The sequence below is a fragment of the Labeo rohita genome, chromosome 5 (genome assembly GCF_022985175.1).
Source record: "Labeo rohita strain BAU-BD-2019 chromosome 5, IGBB_LRoh.1.0, whole genome shotgun sequence".
Taxonomy (NCBI): Eukaryota; Metazoa; Chordata; class Actinopteri; order Cypriniformes; family Cyprinidae; genus Labeo; species Labeo rohita.
The window spans coordinates 39,550,736-39,572,892 of record NC_066873.1 but is presented as its reverse complement, the minus strand read 5'-3'; the positions used below and the strand labels follow the sequence as shown (position 1 = coordinate 39,572,892).

The 22,157-nt window shown below is 32.2% G+C and overlaps 1 protein-coding gene across 1 annotated transcript in view; it reads left to right on the top strand.

The window, feature by feature from the left end:
* ppil2 (peptidylprolyl isomerase (cyclophilin)-like 2) overlaps nucleotides 1–22,157 on the top strand; it is a 50,679-nt gene that overhangs the window by 1,994 nt on the left and 26,528 nt on the right. The window contains exons 5-12 of the mRNA XM_051110121.1: nucleotides 2,272–2,323; nucleotides 7,356–7,407; nucleotides 7,550–7,641; nucleotides 8,802–8,891; nucleotides 13,133–13,208; nucleotides 15,219–15,379; nucleotides 18,181–18,256; nucleotides 19,902–20,008. Of these exons, the coding sequence (XP_050966078.1) occupies nucleotides 2,272–2,323; nucleotides 7,356–7,407; nucleotides 7,550–7,641; nucleotides 8,802–8,891; nucleotides 13,133–13,208; nucleotides 15,219–15,379; nucleotides 18,181–18,256; nucleotides 19,902–20,008 (706 nt within the window). The remainder of the gene's footprint in view (nucleotides 1–2,271; nucleotides 2,324–7,355; nucleotides 7,408–7,549; nucleotides 7,642–8,801; nucleotides 8,892–13,132; nucleotides 13,209–15,218; nucleotides 15,380–18,180; nucleotides 18,257–19,901; nucleotides 20,009–22,157) is intronic.

The window sequence follows — 22,157 nt, the reverse complement described above, 5'->3', positions numbered from 1 at the left end:
AAAGTGACAGTAAAGACATTGTTACACAAAATTATATTGTAAAAACATGTTTTTTGGACTTTCTATTGTCAAAAATGAAGAAACCATTTTAAAAAATATTTTGAAAATCCTGAAAAATAATATTCTGGTTCCACAAAAATATTAAGCCACAAAAAACTGTTTTCAACATTGATAATCAGAAATCCTCTTGAGTAGCAAATCATCATATTAGAATGATTTCTAAAGAATCATGTGACACTCAAGACTGGAGTAATGATGCTGAAAATGTAACTTTGCATCACAGGAATAAATTGCTTTTTAAAATATATTTAAAAAGTATTGTATTTGTGATTTTATAATCGCTTGCATGCATTAATTATATTCCTATTTTTAGTAGCTTATATTTATTATAAAATACATTACCCTTAAAAAGTTTAAAGGGGTGAAATTAATACTTTTATTCAGCAAGGATGCATTAAATTGATCAAAAGTGACAGACATTGTTATACAAAATTATATTGTAAAACATGTTTTTTGGACTTACTTTTTAAAAATGAACAAAATTTGAGAAATATTTTGAAAATCCTGAAAAATAATATTCTGGTTCCACAAAAATATTAAGCCACAAAAAACTGTTTTCAACACTGATAATCAGAAATCCTCTTGAGTAGCAAATCATCATATTAGAATGATTTCTGAAGAATCATGTGACACTCAAGACTGGAGTAATGATGCTGAAAATGTAGCTTTGCATCACAGGAATAAATTGCTTTTTAAAATATATTTAAAAAGTATTGTATTCGTGATTTTATAATCGCTTGCATGCATTAATTATATTCCTATTTTTAGTAGCTTATATTTATTATAAAATACATTACCCTTAAGAAGTTTAAAGGGGTGAAATTAATACTTTTATTCAGCAAGGATGCATTAAATTGATCAAAAGTGACAGACATTGTTATACAAAATTATATTGTAAAACATGTTTTTTGGACTTACTTTTTAAAAATGAACAAAATTTGAGAAATATTTTGAAAATCCTGAAAAATAATATTCTGGTTCCACAAAAATATTAAGCCACAAAAAACTGTTTTCAACACTGATAATCAGAAATCCTCTTGAGTAGCAAATCATCATATTAGAATGATTTCTGAAGAATCATGTGACACTCAAGACTGGAGTAATGATGCTGAAAATGTAGCTTTGCATCACAGGAATAAATTGCTTTTTAAAATATATTTAAAAAGTATTGTATTCGTGATTTTATAATCGCTTGCATGCATTAATTATATTCCTATTTTTAGTAGCTTATATTTATTATAAAATACATTACCCTTAAAAAGTTTAAAGGGGTGAAATTAATACTTTTATTCAGCAAGGATGCATTAAATTGATCAAAAGTGACAGACATTGTTATACAAAATTATATTGTAAAACATGTTTTTTGGACTTACTTTTTAAAAATGAACAAAATTTGAGAAATATTTTGAAAATCCTGAAAAATAATATTCTGGTTCCACAAAAATATTAAGCCACAAAAAACTGTTTTCAACACTGATAATCAGAAATCCTCTTGAGTAGCAAATCATCATATTAGAATGATTTCTGAAGAATCATGTGACACTCAAGACTGGAGTAATGATGCTGAAAATGTAGCTTTGCATCACAGGAATAAATTGCTTTTTAAAATATATTTAAAAAGTATTGTATTCGTGATTTTATAATCGCTTGCATGCATTAATTATATTCCTATTTTTAGTAGCTTATATTTATTATAAAATACATTACCCTTAAAAAGTTTAAAGGGGTGAAATTAATACTTTTATTCAGCAAGGATGCATTAAATTGATCAAAAGTGACAGTAAAGACATTGTTACACAAAATTATATTGTAAAAACATGTTTTTTGGACTTTCTATTGTCAAAAATAAAGAAACCATTTTGAGAAATATTTTGAAAATCCTGAAAAAAAGGATTAAAAAAATAGGATACTGTTCAACATTGATAATAATCAAAATCTGCTTGAGCAGCAAATCATCATATTAGAATGTTTTCTGAAGGATCATGTGACACTGAAGACTGGAGTAATGATGCAGAAAATTCAGCTTTGCATCACAGGAATAATTTACGTTTTAAAATATATTAAAATAGTAAAGTTATTTTAATTTTTGCTAACATTTTATAATATTATGTTTTTAGTTTTACTGCATTCCCCAAACCTTTGAATGAAAGTATTATCTTAAGTGGCGTGTTGATGCAAGAAAAAAAAGATTAAAATTTGTTTTCTCTTTAGGAGCATTGTGCCTTGGATTAAGAAGTTTGGTACCAACCCAATAACTGGAGAGGTATTTCTGTTATTTCAGTTTATAATATATTATGTATTTGACACTGATCAATACACTTTAAAATCATTAAGAGGTGAAAGCTTTTTATGATAAAATATCCTGTATGGATTCAACCACTAGAGGGCGTCAGAGTCCATTTATGGAGAAGCCAAGTGTTCAATGACACCAAGTAAACAGCAATATCATCAACTCCAGATGATGCTATCTGTGTGCTTGCACGTGCATCCTAGAGTATCAAAAGCTATAAAGCAGAATCTCTTATTGTACATATGATTAAAAGAGCACTGCAGGTTTTAGAAAAATAATCATATTTAGTGTTGTTTTCCAGGGCAAACTTGTATTTAGGGTTAGTAAACCTCTTACCCTAAGGAATAAACTTGTATTTTGCTTGTGATACAGACTTTAAATCATGTGACATCTTGAGTCGAGATGTGTGAGAACTTCTTTATGCAATTAGACTGTGATTTTTACCTTTCAGATAATAAACCTAGGCCAAAACATCCTATAGACTTACATAGAATTAGGTGCCTGAGCCTCATATGTGGGCTTTTTTAACCCGAGCCAGTAACCAATTAACTAAAACCATTAAAAATCATTAGAGAAAATATAAATAGTACATTTAAAACTGAATTAAAAAAAATTAATAAAATAAAATATAAAAAAATACAAAACTCATGAAATTGACAAAAGCAGATAACAAAATATCTAAAATTTAAGTGATGAAAATCATATTAACATACTATATTATATGATACAAATTACAAAATAAAAGCTAGAAACTAAAATTAAAATTAAAAGAACTAAAATTAATATTTAAAACATGAATGCATTTTAAATACTACAATATCATATTATTAATGCTAAAATAACCACTTAGCAACAAAAACACTTTCAAAGCACAATATACTTTGGTAAGAAAACCCAAAGCCTTTCATAATCATAATTTTGTTACATGTTTGCCAAATAGTAGGTGTTTTATGTTTTATAGTCAAGCTTAATTCGTCACTTAGAGGGAAAATGCTCTTGTACCCAAAAGTTTTTAAAAATAATCATAACAGATGCGTTAGAAATAACCGTAAAAAATTAAAAAAATGGATTTACTATGTCGTTAAAAACGAATAAAAACAAACTAGGAAAATAAATAAGATGAAAGCGCCAATCAAATGTAAGATAACTGAAAGCCTTTTATAGTCTTAATTTCATTACATGCTACCAAACAGTAGGTATTTTCTGCTTTGAGAGTTTCATTTTACGTTTTCAAGAGTAGTCAAGCTTAATGCATTGCTTAGAGGGAAAATACTCTATTATTGTACCCATCTAGAAATCATTATTGAGACTATAAAGAAGATATTTCACAGTCCCGCTGATGGTGGCTAACAGCGTTCAGTGTGCCAAGAGTGGATGTGGGTGTAAATAGCTGTATAATCAGTTCGCTGGACGGACGCACGTCACTGCACTCTTAATTTATGAAATAGGAGTTATAGGTTCTCTGTGCAGGCTGCATTTATAATCGGTTAGCACTAGCATCAGCAAAAGTTGTGTGAATGTTTACAGAGAGCATGATGTAGAGCGTTCCTATGTTTACTTGCTTTAAAATTCATATTCATTATCTGTCAATGCACATGGCTGTCATCTGTAATGCATCTTTACATCTTCATAGCTGTGCATCTCAGTGAGAGCATGTCTGGACATGCCACTGTGAGTTTGTGTGTGTGTGTTCCTACACACAGTGTGACAGTGTTATCTGAAGTATTCATGATTGATTTGTCTCACTAGATGGAGAGGAGGAAAGTAAGTGCTGGAGTTGACTAGGGCTAATGAGAAACACAGACTCTTTGTGTGTGTGTTAGAGTGACTTTTAGCGAGATCTTTTGGACATGCCAGGACTTGTTCTCCTGTGTAGACATCATGCTCTCATGTGTTCTGCTTTGCAAACTTGTGTTTAAATTAGTGCTGTGCTACAATTAATCATGATTAATCGCATCCAAAATAAAAGTTTTTGTTTACATAATATATGTGTGTGTACTGTGTATATTTACACATGCATGGATATATTTTGAAAATATTTTAATGTATTTGCATGTATGTATTTTCATTGATATAATTAATATTATATATACATATTTAATATATAAACATAATATTTTTCTTAAATATATCCATGCATGTGTGTGTATTTATATATGCATGATAAATGTACACAGTATACACACATATTATGTAAACAAAAAACTTTTATTTTGGATGCGATTAATCACGATTAATCGTTGCACAGCACTAGTTTAGATGAGTAGTAGCGAGGCAGGTAATCAGATATGTGTTATGTTGTATCACTCTTATATATATTGTGTCTTTAAAGTTTCAGTGTGTGTTTGTTAGGCAAGGCATGTTTACTTATTTATATCACAGGGTTTTCCACATTTTTTTTTTTGTCAGCCCAGTAGAAAATATTCATTTGCAGTACCCTTTGAGATTTCAAATTAATATTTAAATAATTATCGACACATTTTCACATTCACAGTTCTCGTATGTAAGTTAATTGTCAAATGCAAGTAAATGCAAAATGTCAACCTTTTTTAGTAAGCGTTTAATTTTGACATTGTAGCTGCACTTTAATGTGAACTTGAACTTCTTATTAGTTGTTTAGCTTTGTCACAGTGGTGTTTTAGGAAACTAATCAAGTTGAATAATAATTATTATTAGTGGTAGATGCACAGGTAAGCATTCTTAAAGACATGAAATCAATCAACTGACCGTTTATTTTCCTAATGAAGACCTTTTACTGTGCAAAATTCATAATATGTGACTCTGGACCACAGAACTAGTCGTAAGTAGCATGGGCATATTTGTAGCAATAGCCAACAATACACTGTATGGGTCAAAATTATTGATTTTTCTTTTATGCCAAAAATCATTAGGATATTAAAGGAGAAGTCCACTTCCAGAACCCTAATTTACAGATAATGTACTTGCCCCTTTGTCATCCAAAATGTTCATGTCTTTCTTTCTTCAGTTGTAAAGAAAGTGTGTTTTTTGAGGAAAACATTTTAGGATTTTTCTCCATGTAATGGGCTGCTATGGTGCCCCGAGTTTGAACTTTCAAAATCCCTGAACTCTGTGTATTCTGGCTCAAGATAGTTAGGGTATGTTGAAAAACTCCAATCGTATTTTCTCCCTCAACTTCAAAAATCATATCAAAATCATCTTACATCACTGCAGAAATACCAACCCAGTCTTTGCAAAGTGAACATGCAAAGAAGATCAAACACTCTTAACCAAAAAAGGAAAAACAGCGAAATATGACAATTTTGAAGTTGAGGGGGAAAATACGATCGGACATACCCTAACTGTCTTGAGCCAGAATACAGGGAGTTCAGGGAGAGTAAGACAAGATGAGTGTTTGAGATTAAAACATATATAAATTATATTATTTTTATGAAAATAACCAATCGTTTCGCTAGATCAGACCCTTCTTCCTCGGCTGGGATCGTTTACAACCACATTTGGAATCGTTTGAAGCCGCATTTAAACTGCATTTTGGAATTTCAAACTTGGGGCACCATATCAGTCCATTATATGGAGAAAATCCTGAAATATTTTTCTCAAAAATGTTTCTTTACGACTGAAGAAAGAAAGACATGAACGTCTGGGATGACAAGCGGGTGAGTACATTATCTGTAAATTGTAGTTCTGGAAGTGGACTTCTCATTTAAAGAGACCTATTAAGCCTGTTTTTACAATATGTAATATAAGTCTCAGATGTCCCCAGAATGTGTCTGTGAAGTTTCAGCTCCAAATACCCCACAGATCATGTTGAAAAGCCTATTTTAAGTGGAGGCAGAAACATGCTGTTTTCGTGCATGTCTCTTTAAATGCGAATGAGCTGCTGCTCATGTTCCATGAAGATATTTTGTAAATTTCCTACTGTAAATAAATCAAAACATAATTTTTGATTAGTAATGTGCGTTGCTAAGAACTTCATTTAGACACCGTTAAAGGTGATTTTACTCAATATTTAAATTTTTATTTTATGTTTTTTGCACCCTCAGATTCCAGATTTTCAAATAGTTGTGTCTTGGCCAAATATTGTCCTATCCTAACAAATCACTTAAAAAATGTATCTATATGACTGTATCTATCTATCTATATATTCTATATATCTATATATTATCCACCTCTTTTGCTGATTTAAGCAAGACTGTGTGGGTGGGGGGAAAATAATATTAGCCAGTACAATCAAGCTTATAGACCAATCAAATTCTAATGGATAAAATCCATTCGGCCAGTCAGACTGCAGCTGGAGGTTTTGAAGTAGTTCCTGCCATTTCCATCAGGTGGTCTTGAAACAGTCTGTAATCTGAGGCAGAGTCTAGCAGTCAGACGCCCATCTACTGGCTTTATCAGGGAAGGAGAGGCTTAAAGAGAAATAATCCTGGGGGATGAAGACCTGTATCCTACACAGTCTGAATCAGTGTGTCACTGGATCATAGTGTGGTCAGTTTAAATGTACAGTGCAGGCAATCCTTTGTCAAGTTTAAAGACGCTAGTGACACCAAACAGACTCAACCGTGAATGGTTTACTTACAGTTTATCTGAATAATAAACTATGTTAGCAGTGGAAAAAATGACATTTTTAATCAAACTGACCCTGATTTTTTAAACGGTAGTGTACATCACTTTTAAATATTATCATTATTAATGGTCACTATTAAGCAACACTTTAGCCAATCGTATGAATCTTTCTTTGCTCATCTCATCAAGTGTCATTAGACACAGGAATTTACTTGTTAATATGGTTAAAGCCATACTAGACCCAGCATTGCATGATGGGGATTAAAATGAGTGCAGTTCTGTTCTGTTCATCTTATCATTGCCCAAACATGTGCTGTATGAATCAGCTAATTCATTCTTAATATTTAAACACAATCAGTCATTCAGAGGCTATGATTACATTATATTTGAAATGTAGGTGTTTATGAGAGCATATAGTCACTAACTCCTTAACTTCCTGTTTCTCTCTCTTATTCTGTAGAAGCTTGAGGCTAAAGCCCTCATCAAGCTTAACTTCAGCAAAAACAATGAAGGTAAATATGTTTGTGTGTGTGTGTTTGTACGCTCGTGATCCTCTTACCTGGCCTGCGTCAACAACAATATGTGCTAATGACAAGAGATAATGGATTGAAGTCCTCTACAGTGCATTTTCTGTCTTTCTCTCCTGTACTTTAGGGAAGTACCATTGTCCAGTGCTCTACACTGTGTTCACAAACAACTCCCACATCGTTGCCAACAAAGTCACAGGGAATGTTTTCTCTTATGAGGTAAAATACACTGCATCCCGAATGTTTCAGGGGCCTTCTTGTATGGGACTATAATCAATACTTCCATAGCATTTCATTTTGTTCTCTCTGAGATAAACTAATCTTGCACCCAAAACAGGCATAATTTAGTTTTTCACAACCTTTTTAATTTAATTAATTAATCATTTATTAAAATTACTTATAAAAATTATTATATAAATAAATATTTCTAAGTGTATATTTAATTGTATAAATAAATTATAAGTTGAGTATTTAAACAAAAAATAAATATTTTAATTTTAGTTTAATTGATTTACCCTTCTGTTGGATTTTGTTTCTTCTTCCAAAATATATATATATTTTTAAGATCATGTTATTTTCTATTCAACAAAAACAGAGACCACTGAATGCTGAACTCCAAAACGGTGCCAAAAAGTACTAAAAATATACCAAAATATGACTCATGCACTATATTTTAAGTCTTCTGAATCCATATATGCACCAAAACAGTCAACAAACAGTCAACCTTTTTAAATTTAATTAATCAATTACTTAATTAACTTAATTAACTTACTAAATTATTATTTTATCATTTTATGTTTTAAATTAAACAGTCTGTATTTGCGACCTAAAGGAGTAGTTTACCAAAAATAAAAATATTCTTTCATTAAAATTACTTGTAAAAAATATTATTAAATAAATATTTATATTTAGTTGTATCAATCAATTATAAGTTCATTATTTAAACAAAAAATAAATATTTTAATTTTCAATTTATTCACCCTACTGTTGGATTTTTTTTTCTTCTTCCAGCTTCTTCTATGAACCTTAAGTATGTTGTTATTTTCTTTTAAACAAAAACAGACCACTGTATGCTGAACTCCAAAACAGTGCCAAAAAGTACTAAAAATATACCAAAATATGACTCATGCACTATATTTCAAGTCTTCTGAATCCATATAATGTCACATTCATGATTTCTGAATTATCCATTGTTGCTGTTCAGTTTCCATGCATGGTGGAAAATGTAGGTCTGCACGAAAGAGCAAGGACAATCCTGTTGTTCATGCCGCTTTTAATATCATGCTGGCGTCAATAATTTATTATTGATGCATTAACCTTTAAACTGTATAAATGTGTACATGAATAGTCATAATCCTGTGTATGTGTGTTTTGTTTAGGCAGTGGAACAGCTCAACATCAAGACAAAGAGTTATAAAGACCTGTTGACAGATGAACCGTTCACCCGCCAGGATCTCATCACATTACAGGTGACAGAAACCGAGAGTGCGCGTTTATGACTGTTGAGTGCGATTAAGTGTTATCACTTAATCGCTGTTTTGGAGAGTGCTGTTTTGTCAGCATAGCTGTGTTTCTGTTTTATCAGCAACAGTGTCAAAACCCTGTTCTGTGTGTTTGAAATGGCAGGTTGAATGTACAGTCTGTTCACATCCACGGTGATTACAGCTTGAGAGACAGACTGTCAGGCTGTTTTTGATGATTGACACAGTTAGGGAATCATTTTCATGCTATATTTTCTATATTTACATGCATATATCTATATAATAGCTATATTTACTTCTGTATTTTCAATTTTAATTTTAATTGTATGTGCTGTAGTCATTGTTTTTAAATGTATATATTTATATTTTTAAACATTTCTTTTTATTTTAATAATTTTAATACTTGTATCTATTTCAGTTAGTTGCCAAATTAACATTTCAGATTTTTATTTTATTTTATTATTTTATTTTTTTTTATTTATTTCAGTCACAGCAAACCTTTTTTAATAGTATCTGTTTTAGTTAACTATAACAACACTGATCCCACAGTCATTTCATTGGAATAAATGCTAAAATGCTCACTGTTTTAAAAGTCACATGTTAACATATGATTTATATTTTAAATTAATTTTTAGTATTTATACAGTATTTATTCTATTTTGAATTAGGTTTAGAATTTTCTATATTTTCAATTTTCATTTTAAATTGTATGTGCTCTAGTCATTGTTTGTTTGTTTTTTTATTTTAATAATTTTATTATTCTAATGTATTTCAGTTAGTTGCCAAATCAACATTTCTGATTTTTATTTTATTTTATTATTTCAGTCATAGCGAACAGTTTTTAATAATATCTGTTTTAATTAACTATAAATCTGTTTTAATTAACTATAACAATACTGATCCTACAGTCATTTCATTGGAATAAATGCTAAAATGCTCACTGTTTCAAAAGAGCCACGTGTTAACATATTTGTATTTTTAAATTAATATTAAAACCACTTTTCGTGACTAATGTCCCCATTAAGCCTTTAAACGTGATTATAAGGATACCAAAAACTAGACTGAAAAATTCATCTACAGGAATGACATTTGTAGCTTCTAGAGTCTGAACGCTAAAGTATGTTTGGATTGATTTAAAGCTGAAATAACATTTTGCTAAGGTAAAATTAATATAAACCCATTAACAAAAATACAAACTGCACAATTGTGCTATAAAACCTTCTGGAATGCCTTGCCCCATTGACTTCCATTGTAAATATAGAACAACAAACAAGTCTCTCATTATGTGAAAATAAACAAAAAACAAGGCTAATTCTGTGGCAATCAGCAGCATGCCATCCACAAAGTTTCAAAACCTTCACATTGTAAGTTTGTGTTTTTTGTCGATGAACGTGCTTAAATTGAAGACGGCAATAAAGCACTGGTTGGGGAACGACACAGTTTATGAATCAAACACAGCGTGTTTATGAATAGATGGGATTAAACAGTGCAGCAGCATGTGGCGACTGTCTAAAGTTGTGTTAAGCCTGCCTATAAATCCTTTTGAGTGTTTAAAAGACGTTATGTAACCAGAGCCAGATTTCTATATACAAATCTATGCATGGCGCTAACATGTTAGGATTGGTGTAGTAGGTCATGTACACTACTGTACTAAAAAACTAAAAAAAAAAAATAATAATAAAAATAATTTTAATCATAAATGTTTCTTGAGCATCAAATCAGCATATCTGAATGATTTCTGGAGGATCATTTGACAGAAAACTAAAGAGTAGTGACTGATGAAAATTCCGTTTTGACACCAGGAATAAATTGCATTTAAAAAATGTAACTATTGTAATAATATTAATCATTATGACTCTTTTTACTGTATTTTTGATCACTGACATTCAAAAGTTAGGGATTAGTAAGATTTTTAAGATTTTTTTAAGTAAGATTTTAGTTTTTATACAAGATGCTTATGCTTGTCAAACTTCCTTATATATGATCAAAAATACAGAAAAAAAAAAATATATATACACTACCGTTCAAAAGTTTGGGGTCAGTACATTTTTATTGTTTTTTTTTTTTTTTTTTTTTTTTTAAGAAATTAATACTTTTATTCACCAAGGATGTATTAAGTTAATAATTAAAAGTTAATAATAAATAATTTACATTGTTATAAAATATTTATATTTTGAATAAACACTGTACTTTTTAAGCTTGTTATTCATGAAAGAATCCTGAAAAAAAAAATTACAGGTTACAAAAAATATTTGGCAGCACAACTGTTGATATTATCCAACATGGACTGGAGTAACAGCTGATAAAAATTCAGCTTTTCATCACAGGAATAAATTCTATTTTAAAGTATGTTAAAATAAAAAACATTATTTTATATTGTAAAAACATTTTGCAATATTACTTTTTTTTTTTTCTATATTTTTAATCAAATAAATGCAGCCTTGATGAGCATAAGAGACTTCTTTAAAGACTATTACAAGTCTTACTGACCCCAAACTTTTGAACGGTAGTGTATATATTATTGAAATTTAAAATAAGTTTTCTATTTTAATATGCTTTCAAATATAATTTATTTCTGTGATGCAAAGCTGATTTTTTTTATCATCCATTACTCCAGTCTTCAGTCACACAATCTTTCAGAAAACATTCTATGTAATTTATTATCAATGTCGGAAACAGTTGTGCTGCTTAATGTTTTTTTGAAACCTGTGATTCTTTTTTCAGAATTCTTTGAATAAAAAGTTAAAAAGAACAGCATTTATTCAAAGTAGAAATCCTTTCTAACAATATAAGTCAGTTTATCAATTTAACACATCCTTGCTAAATAAAGGTATTAATTCCTTTCAAAAAAAGAAAGAAAGAAGAAAAATTACTGACCCCAAACTTTAAATGTTAGTGTATATTGTTACAAAAGATTACAAAATGTTTTATTCATCAAAGAATCCTGAAAATGTATCGCAGGTTTCAAAAAAATATTGAGCAGCACAACTGTTTCCAACACTGATACATTAGCATATTAGAATGATTTCTGAAGGATCATGTGACATTGAAGACTTGAGTAATGATGCTAAAAATTCAGCTTTGCATCACAGGAATAAATTCTATTATAAATTATATTAAAATAGAAAACCATTATTTTAAATTGCAATAATATTTCACAATATTACAGTTTTTTTTTCTATATTTTTAATCACATAAACAGCCTTCTTTAAAAAAAACCATAAAAAATCTTACTGATACCAAACTTGTAAATGCAGCTTTGGTGAACATAAAAGACTAGTGTTGAGTTTTATGTTTGCATTTCCTGTGCATTTTTATGCTATAATATGAGAATACAGAATTTGTTGTTAAATGTGTAATATAACAGCCCTTATCTAAGTATAGAAGTCTATGGTTTGTCTTCCTACAGATAGGAAAACGTGGGCATGTGTGAAAGACGCTGTAAGCTGAATCAGTGTTTTCTGTGTGTGTTCATGTGACCTACGGTGTCCGGTATTCGTAGAAAGCAAGCAAGCCATGCTGTCCTTGCATGGTTTATTTTGGGTCAGGGAGAGAGTTGATGGGTGTTATGGGGGTGTTTGGAAAAATAGGAATGGACTTGGAGTTATTTTCGGGTGAGATTAGGCCGTTTGGCTCAGAGTGGGAGTTTTGGACGCGTCTATCCCTGGAGCTTGAGAAAGGGCAGGTCGGGGCGGTGACGGGCGGCGGGGTTTTCAGACAGACTCAGAGGTTATTTTGGGTGCCATGTGGGGTGGGAAAGCTTGGGGAGATTTTAAAAGGATTGGTGGGGGGGAATAGTTGAAAAGAGAGAGATCGTTGAGAGAGAGTTTAGCTGAAATAGCATGACTGAAATGGGCTGAGGTACAGTTTCACTGTCTGACCTATTTGGAACGGATACTACGGTGGGTCACTCAAAGAGTGGAGGAGAGAGAGAGATGATAAGGTCCTGAACTCTCTTTTGTTTGTGTGTGAGTGTGTTGCAGCAGGCGAGCCCTCAAACTGTCCAGCCAGCAACATTTCCACTAAACTGATAAAATTGTGCCAAGACAAATTCATTACAGAGTGTTTACTTGTCTTTCTATTTAGGGAAAAATATTATACGAGCTGTTTTATAACAGTTGTGCAGTCCTGTGATGAGTACATACTTGAGTTGTGTTTACATAGTGATCTCTACATAGTTTGTCAGCGAGTTGTCATATGGCATCTAATTTTGTCCTTTTGTATCACAGGATCCTACGAATCTGGATAAATTCAATGTTTCCAACTTCTTCCATGTGAAAAACAATATGAAAGTCCTCGACCCTGGTGAGTTTTCAGTGCAGTACAAAGAGTTTCTCACTGTTTTGGGAGTAGCATACTACTTTTACTTGCAGTATCCAGTGTATAATGTGCAAATTTTATATGCAGCAGTGCCTTATTGTTAAAACTAAAATGATTACAAATAGTTTTTGTTCATTTGAATAAATCTAAAATAAAATAATATATTATTAAATGAAAAACCTAAATGAAAATTAGAAATGGTAAAAAAACTGAAAATAAATACACTGAAATAAAATAAATGAACGGCAAAAAAAAACACTAATAAACAAATTACTGAAGTTCATAAATGCAAAATAATATTATAAGATTCTTTATGCATTAAAATGGTTTACATAATTTTTTTTTTATAAATAATTGTAACCACATTTATTATAATACATTATAATACCTACTTAAATTACAAAAGTACATAAAACAACATTATAATATTCTTTATGCATTAAAATGTTATTCATAAATTTAAATAAAAAAAAAAATTTACCACACTTATTATAATACATTATAATATTTATTTATTACTTACTAGCTTTACTAGTTGTCTCTTCTGATTACTACATTTATTTGCTCAAAAATAAATTAAATGCCAAATAAAAAATATGTAAAAAATAAAATAAATAAAAACAAAAATAAAACAAAAAACATAAATTGCTAAAAGCTAACATGAATTAAATGCTAAAATTGTTTTAAAAACCTAAAACAGTATTAAAATGAAAATGTTACAATAAATAAAGCTAATTATAAAATATGAATATATGCTGTGTTAAATGTTTTATTAGTAAATAAACATTCTGCAGTTTACAACACTGCACAATATATATATAGTGCAAAAATCATTGAAAAAAAAAAGGTTACAAAAGAATGATTCATCAATTGGACATTACTAATAATGTCTTTTTCTAGGAAATACTCGAGTTTTAAATTGATAATTAAATGTTTATGTAGTGTTGATTGATTGTAAGCTTAGACTACAAGGCTTTTTTACCTCATATTTTCCCATCATGCCCTGCCTGTCAGTCAATTAGACTTTACCTGTGAGAGTTGAATCATTTTGCTCCAGGCTCAGGTGTGCTATTTTCACATTACTTTCTCCATACTTTACATTTTATTATGTAGCCATATTACTTGCATTAGCCCATCTGTGATGATTTAAGGAAATTAACTGGTTAACGAGGTAGAACTCTGCGCAATTCGCTGAGGACTCACAGTGCGTAATGCATTAACAAAAGAAGTGGGTTTGCCAAATGATGTGAATTAATTGGAAGGCCTGAACATGGCATACTCAAAATGCCATAAAAATAACCATCGTGACAGGAATGCAATATGCCTGTGTGTATATGTCATTGTAGACGGTAGTCGCTGACCAGCTGGTCTTAAATGAGCTGGAGAGATCCGTATTACTGACAGCACCGCAACACTGTCTGCATTGCTGTTATAGTAGAAAACAAATCTTTGTGCTTTTGTAAAAATAAAGAAAAATGGAATGCCATTTTCAGCCGTCTTCCTTTCGCGCAGCACAAAAACTAACCAAAACTCTGCATACTACATACTTATTGCAGTTTTTTCTTTCGTTTTGTTAAATTTCTTGTATAGGCCTATTCATTCATTATATATCGGCTAGCCTAGCTTTATTATGTTTTTTTCCAAGCACTGCAGGTGCGTAATGTGATATGTCCATGTAAATCCTCATGTTCTGTTACTTGCTGCTTTTTGCGCATGTAAAATGAATCCCTGGAAAACAAATTTTGGTATTTTTAACGGGTCACAGACACTTATCCTTTCTAAAATAATTAAATTCTAGTGTAAAATAATCTTGTCGGTTAACAATTGGTTAACGAGCGTTGGCTGTCGGTTTAGGAAAAATAACAGAAATGAACATCCCTACCCCAAACTTTTGAACAGTAGTATATGCACACAAACACTTCATATACAAGGCAACCCTGTTGTGTTGTGGAGATGTCACTTTCATAAGCTCCTATTTTTTTTTGCCCCCTGCAGATGAGGAGAAAGCTAAGCAGGACCCATCATACCATCTGAAAAGCACAAACCTGGAGACACGAGAAACGCTAGCTGAGCTATACAGGGACTATAAAGGAGATCAGCTGTTGGCATCCACTATGAAAGAGCCAGAGGCCAAAAAAACAGACAAGCTTAATGCTGTGAGTGTTTTAAGACATTGCCTTTCTAGCTGCAGTCAGTGGCAGATTTTTCTCTCTCCTCTTTGTCTTCATTGATTCATTTCTCTTTCTGTTTGTCACTTTGAAGTGGTTGTATATCATGAAGAACACAGACTCTAATACAGCTGGCTGTGTCACTATCTAGGTTTGAAATTGGATGTCAAATGGTGACTCAACACAGTACCAACATTGTTCATCATTTAGAAGAAAACTAACTTGTATATAGAAATCTTAACGGTAGCAGTTACAACATGTTTAATTCTAAAAGGTGTATGTAAACAAAATTTAATTGAATGTAAATTACAGCTGTTTTTGTTTTGTTTTTTTTTAAACGTAACACTAGTATTCAGCAAGGACACAGTGGCAGTAAAGACATTTGTTACAGAAGATGTCTATTTCAAACAGTGCTGTTCTTTTTGAACTTTCTATTTATCAAAGAATCCTAAAAAAAAATGTACAGTTGAAGTCAAAAGTTTGTATACACCTTGCAGAATCCTCAAAATGTTAATTATTTTACCAAAATAAGAGGGATCATACAAAATGCATGTTATTTTTTTTAAAACTGAGGGACTCATATGGAACTATTACAGAAGGTTAAAAAGCTCACTAATGCTTCAGAATGAAACACGATGCATTATGAGCAGGTTTGTGGTTGGTGTGCTGACATGTACATGTACAACTGTGCTCGTGGCGACCCGAGTTCGATTCCCGTCTCAAGGTCCTTTGCTGATCCCACCCTACTCTCACCACCAAGTACTTTCCTGTCTGCTCTCTACTGTCCTAGCTAATAATAAATCCATAACCCAACCCCCCCCAAAAAAAAAAAAAGAAATAAATATTAAATATTAAATATTAAAAATAAATAAATAAATAAATTGTCTTCTGGGAAACGTATCTTCTGTAGCTTCTAAAGGCAGTACTAAATTGAAAAAGATACTATATTTAGGCAAAGTCTAAAAAATGTACACCTCTTTATTCTGTTAAAAAGTTTCCACCCCTGGCTCTTAATGCATCATTTTTCTTTCTGGAGCATCAGTGAGCGTTTGAACCTTCTGTAATAGTTAAGAGTCCCTCAGTTGTCCTCAGTGTGAAAAGATGGATCTCAAAATCATAGTCATTGTTGGAAAGGGTTCAAATACACAAAAATGCTGAAAAACCACAGAATTTGGGGGAGCTGGAGGATTTTCTGAAGAACAACAGGCAGTTTAACTGTTCAGGACAAACAAGGGACTCATAAACAACCATCACTAAACGAAAAACAGCTGTGAATCATTCAGGTAACAACATAGTATTAAGAATCAAGTGTATGAAAACTTTTGAACAGGGTCATTTTTATAAATTCAACTATTATTTTCTATTGTGGACTATATGGAAACATCTTTTATGTGAATTGTCTTATTCAGGTCAGAACTAAACAAAAAATAACATGCATTTTGTATTGATCCCTCTTATTTTGGTAAATAAGGTATATGTAAATTAATTATTATTAACATTAATAATAATTAATGTTTCAACTGGCAAATCAGCATATTGAAATGATTTCTGAAAGGTCATGTGACACTGAAGATGATGCTGATAATCCTGCTTTGCACCACAGGAATAAATTCAATTCTAAAAAGAGATATTTTAAATTGTAATAATATTTCAAAGTCATCCTTTTTTTGATGGTATTTTGTATAGTGTACGAAGCTTCTTTCAAAAACATTAAAAGCCTTACACACCTCAAACTTTTAGTAGTGTAATAATGGGTGCTAATGGGGTCTCCTGCGAGGTGTTTGAGGCCAGATAAAGCAGTACTGTGCAGTGCTGTTTGGGTCACAGGGAAGTATCTAGCTGTGCCTGTGTGTGCGCGTCTATGCACAAGTGTCTGTGCATTATGAGGTGATTTGCCCCTCAGACTCTACCAGCATCACACAGCAACTGGAGCAGAAGATGACGCCTCACAGGATCCTCAAGCGACCACATACACTCACAGCAAGAGTCACAATTTCTTGAATGTCATATCAGTTTTTCGCGTTTTTGGTTTAACGGTCTAAAATTACCATACCAATTACTCACTTCCTGGGAAATGAAACCAGAGAGATACCTGGTATCTAAACCATGAGGTTTTTTTTTTTTCCGTACTTCTAAGTGTGTCTCTGGCCGTGTCTCAAGTCTTCTTTTAGCCCAGGTTGAAGTGTGTCTGCCCCCGTGCTTTTAGCTATATTAGCTTTGCTTGCTCAGCCCATTCACAGTGCAGGCATTGAATGTAATTGGCTCGACTTTTGGCATGAATGCCAGTCTATTTCAGCCCTAGCTGTGCTGGATTGGCATTGTGATGCTGAAATAGACTGGCATCCAGGCCCACTCTCCTACTGATTTAGCTATGCTATTTCTACGCCATACTAAGACAACTATAATACTCCAAAGATAACTATGACCATTTTAAGCCCAAAATTTCCGTTTAGCCATTTTTAATATTGGTAGATTTCAACTCTCATTCAAATCTCATTGTTTTGTTTATGCTACAGAAATAAATGCCTTAATGTTCCTTGTTGAGAAAAAAAATCTGGACATAGACACATCCACATGCACCTGAATTGCCCCACAGGAATCGGTAAAACATATCCACCTGTCTGTCTTCAGAAAGAATGTGCGATAAAACATTATTATTAAATGTAATAGTCACATTAGGAGGTGTTTGAGTGATGTCATGTATGTGAAGATCATTTAGTTGTTTTGGATGTGGGTGTCAGAGCTTATTTTGTCTTATCTGTAAACCATGTCTGTCTCTCTTCCTCCAGGCACACTATTCCACTGGAAGAGTGTCTGCCTCTTTCACGTCTACAGCTATGGCTCCAGCCACCACCCATGAAGCAGGTAATGGAGAAACTTGCTTTCCTTGCTTAGTCAAGTTCTTTTTGTTACTAGCCTCAGGCCATTTAAAGAAGCTAACTTCCAGAACAAAAATGTACAGATAATTTGCCCAACCCCTATGTCATCCAAGATGTTCATGCCTTTCTTTCTCCAGTCATAAAGAAATTGTTTTTTTGAGGAAAACTTTTTAGGATTTTTCTCCATATAGTGGACTTCTATGATGCCCCTGAGTTTGAACTTCCAAAATGCAGCTTAATGCAGATTCAAAGGGCTCTAAACGATTTCTGCTGAGAAAAAAGGGTCTTATCTACCAAAACGAGGACAATTTTGAAGTTGGAGAAGAAAATGAGATGGGAGTTTTTTGACCTACCCTAACTGTCTTGACCCGGAATACACAGAGTTCACGCAGGGCTAGAAAAGACGAGCATTTGAGGTTAAAAAGAATATAAATTGTTTGTTTTTTTTGTTTTTTTGAATTATTATTATTATTTTTTTTTTTAGAAAATACCTGATCGTTTTGGTAGATAAGACCCTCCTTCAATGGCTGGGATCTTTGGAGCACTTTGAAGCTGCATTTAAACTGCATTTTGGAAGCTCAAACTTTGGGGCACCATAGAAGTCCACTGTATGGAGAGAAAATCTGAAATGTTTTCCTCAAAAAACACCATTTCTTTACGAGTGAAGAAAGAAAGACATGAATATCTTTGACAAGGGGGTGAGCAAATTATCTGTAACTTTTTGTTCTGGAAGTTCTTCTCTTTTAAGATGTAGATAAGTTTTTCATCATCAGAATAGATTTGGAGAAGTTTAGTGAATGGGTGCTGTCAAAATGAGAGTTCAGTGAGCTGATAAAAGCATCATAATAATCCACAAGTAATCCACACAACTCCAGTCCAACAATTAACATCTTGTGAAGCTTGTGACCACTCAAAATCCATGATAACGCTCATGTTTTAACTGTAAGCAACCATTTAAAGTTAAATATTCATTAGTGATAGGTTTTGTTTATTAAAAATACACAGCTTTTCACTTTCCAAGACATGAATTGATGGACTGGAGTGGTGTGGATTATTGTAATGTTTCTATCAGCTGTTTGTACTCACTCTGACGGCACCCAAAAGATCCATTGGTGAGCAAGTGATGTAATGCTACGTTTCTCCAAATCTGTTCTGATGAAGAAACAAGTTCATCTACATGTTGGATGCCCTGAGGGTGAATACATTTTCAGCAACTTTGCAACCATTCCTTCAGTGCCTACATATCTTAAATGCATCAAGTTGCTTTGGGTTCAAGCATCTGCTAAATGTGCAAATACCACCATGACTGGTGATGCACACAATAAATTACACAATTTCCCTTTTTGTTTATGCTGGGAAGCAGTTGCGTGCATTTCATAACATTGCATCATTGCAATACCTGAAACCCCTGGCAAATATTAGTGCTAGTTGGTATTTTATTCTCGTTTAGAGTGAATTTGGCTTCAGTATACCTAGGAAAACCATCTGGCAGCTGTCAGATCGGTGTAGAATACCTGTTTATTCTCTTTCAGAATGGTATAAGGCTGTTATGATACAAAAAATGTCAATACTGTCTGGTGCAAAGTCATTCATAAATATAAAGAATGAAAATATTTGTCCTGTGTTTTCAGATGCTATTTCCGACGATGCCGTTCGCTACCAGTATGTTAAGAAGAAAGGCTACGTCCGCCTGCACACAAACAAAGGGGACCTGAATGTGGAGTTGCACTGTGATAAGGTAACACTAACACAAACTTTTTTTAAACATTTCGTCGTCATGTGTGCTCATTATGTACATGTGATATTACTGGCTCTGTCTGACATTTTGTTTGATGTCACGCTATCAGATCAGGGCCAGATCTGACTAATTAGACAGTGAAGGAAAGAGAAAAGCAGTAACAATTATAGACTTATATACAGTGGACACACAAGTCATGCTTTCATTGCAGTAGATAAAAAACATCAAAGCAAGTGGCATCTGTAAACAGTTGCTGTTAGAGCTTTTCTCAGAAGTAACTTCCCATTTATGTGCCACGTTTCAAAAGTTTTTGAACCAGCTCGTCTTAAGGTCATATTTCATGGATGTTTAAAGTCAGTTCCCATCAAGTTCACACAGGTGTCCTAGCAGATTAACTACAGTGTAATATATCAACAGTAAACATGTTGCGCAAGTTTGACAACTGGTAGATATTTCATATATTTATCAGAAGTGTTACGATTCAGAAATAAAGACATTTAAAAAATGTTACAAAAGATTTCTATTTTAAGTAAAGGCTTTTGACAACTTTTGAGTTGTCAAACAATTAATTGCAATTAATCCCATCCAAAATAAAAGTTTTGAAATATAATATTACTATTTAAAATAAAATATGAATATATTTTAAAATGTTTCAAAGCTGAATTTTTAAGCATTACTCCAGTCATATGATCCTTCAGAAATTATTCTAATATTCTGATTTGCTGCTCAAAAAAACGTTTATTACTATTATTAGGTTGAATACACCGGAGTAGTGTTTTTTTTTTTTTTTTTTCAGGTTTCTTTAATGAATAGAAAGTTCAAAAGAACAGCATTTCTCTGAAACTGGAAACTTTTGTAACATTTTAAATGTCTTTATCATCACTTTTTAACAATTTAAAGCATCTTTGCTAAATAAAAGTATTAATTCCTATAATTTCTTTCCCCCCCCAAAAAATACTGACTCCAAGCTTTTGAATGGTGTAGTCTATAATTTAACATGCTACTATAACTAATGTTCTCTGGTTCTTTCTATTCATCAAAGAATCCTAAAAAAAATGTACTCAACTATTTTAATATTGATAATAAAAAAATGTTTCTTGATCAACAAATCAGCATATTAGAATGATTCCTGAAGGATTGTGTAACTCTGAAGACTGGAGTAATGATGCTGAAAATTTAGCTTTGATCTTAAAATTTTAAGCTTTGATTTTAAAATGTATTCAGATATAAATCAGTTCTTTTAAATAGTAAAAAAAATGTTAAAAAAAAAAGTTTATTTCATGTTTTAAAATGTAACAAACTTTGGTAAAATGGTTTGTTTGAAAATTGTGCATGTGCTACAGGCTTTTAAAATAAATGTTACTTGATATTTGGTATAGTTACATTTTGTAAATACATTTTTTATTGTTACTTAAAAGTATGGTCAAATTAGCAGAATTTCTGCAAAAAATGTACATTGTTTATTGTAAATAGTAATGCACAAAGCACCTAACACTTTTAAAGGTCACTTTCAAACAAAGTGGCTTTATGTTAGTGAATTCACATATTGCATATATGCAGTTCACCTCCAATGCAGACTAGCTTATGAAAACACAGACCTGCCTAGATATTTCTGAATTGAGCAGAGGTGTGCTAGAGGTGTGTATGTTTAATGTACTTGCTCTGTGTGTGTGTGTGTGTGTGTGTGAGTAGTGGTCTAAGGCGTTCTTGTCCATACATAATATATAATTCATCCATTCAGAGTGCTCAATCTCACTGACACACTGCAACTGCTGACCTACATTGATTGACTCACTCTGTTTTCCCTTTATTTCTCTCTACTCTGCTCTGTTTGTTTTTGCTGTTAATGTCAGATACTTTCTCTTTATGTCCTTTTCTAATGCATTTTCTCTCTTCTCATTGCTTTTCCTTGATGTGCTCTGTGTCCCACTGAGCTTGTAAAATCATCCCCGCCATAAAACACTTCCTCGGAAAAATTGTGTTCGTTCTGGCCTTGCGCTGGTGGTAAAACCTACCCATAGTTCTCTCTTCTCAGCTGAGCAGATGCAAGTCCCTGTTCTTATTTATGTGAGAGCGTGTGCCAGACTCTCACTCCTGGGTCAAAGCTGCGCATCAATCTCTTTATATCTATCGTTTAGTGTTTCTCTTT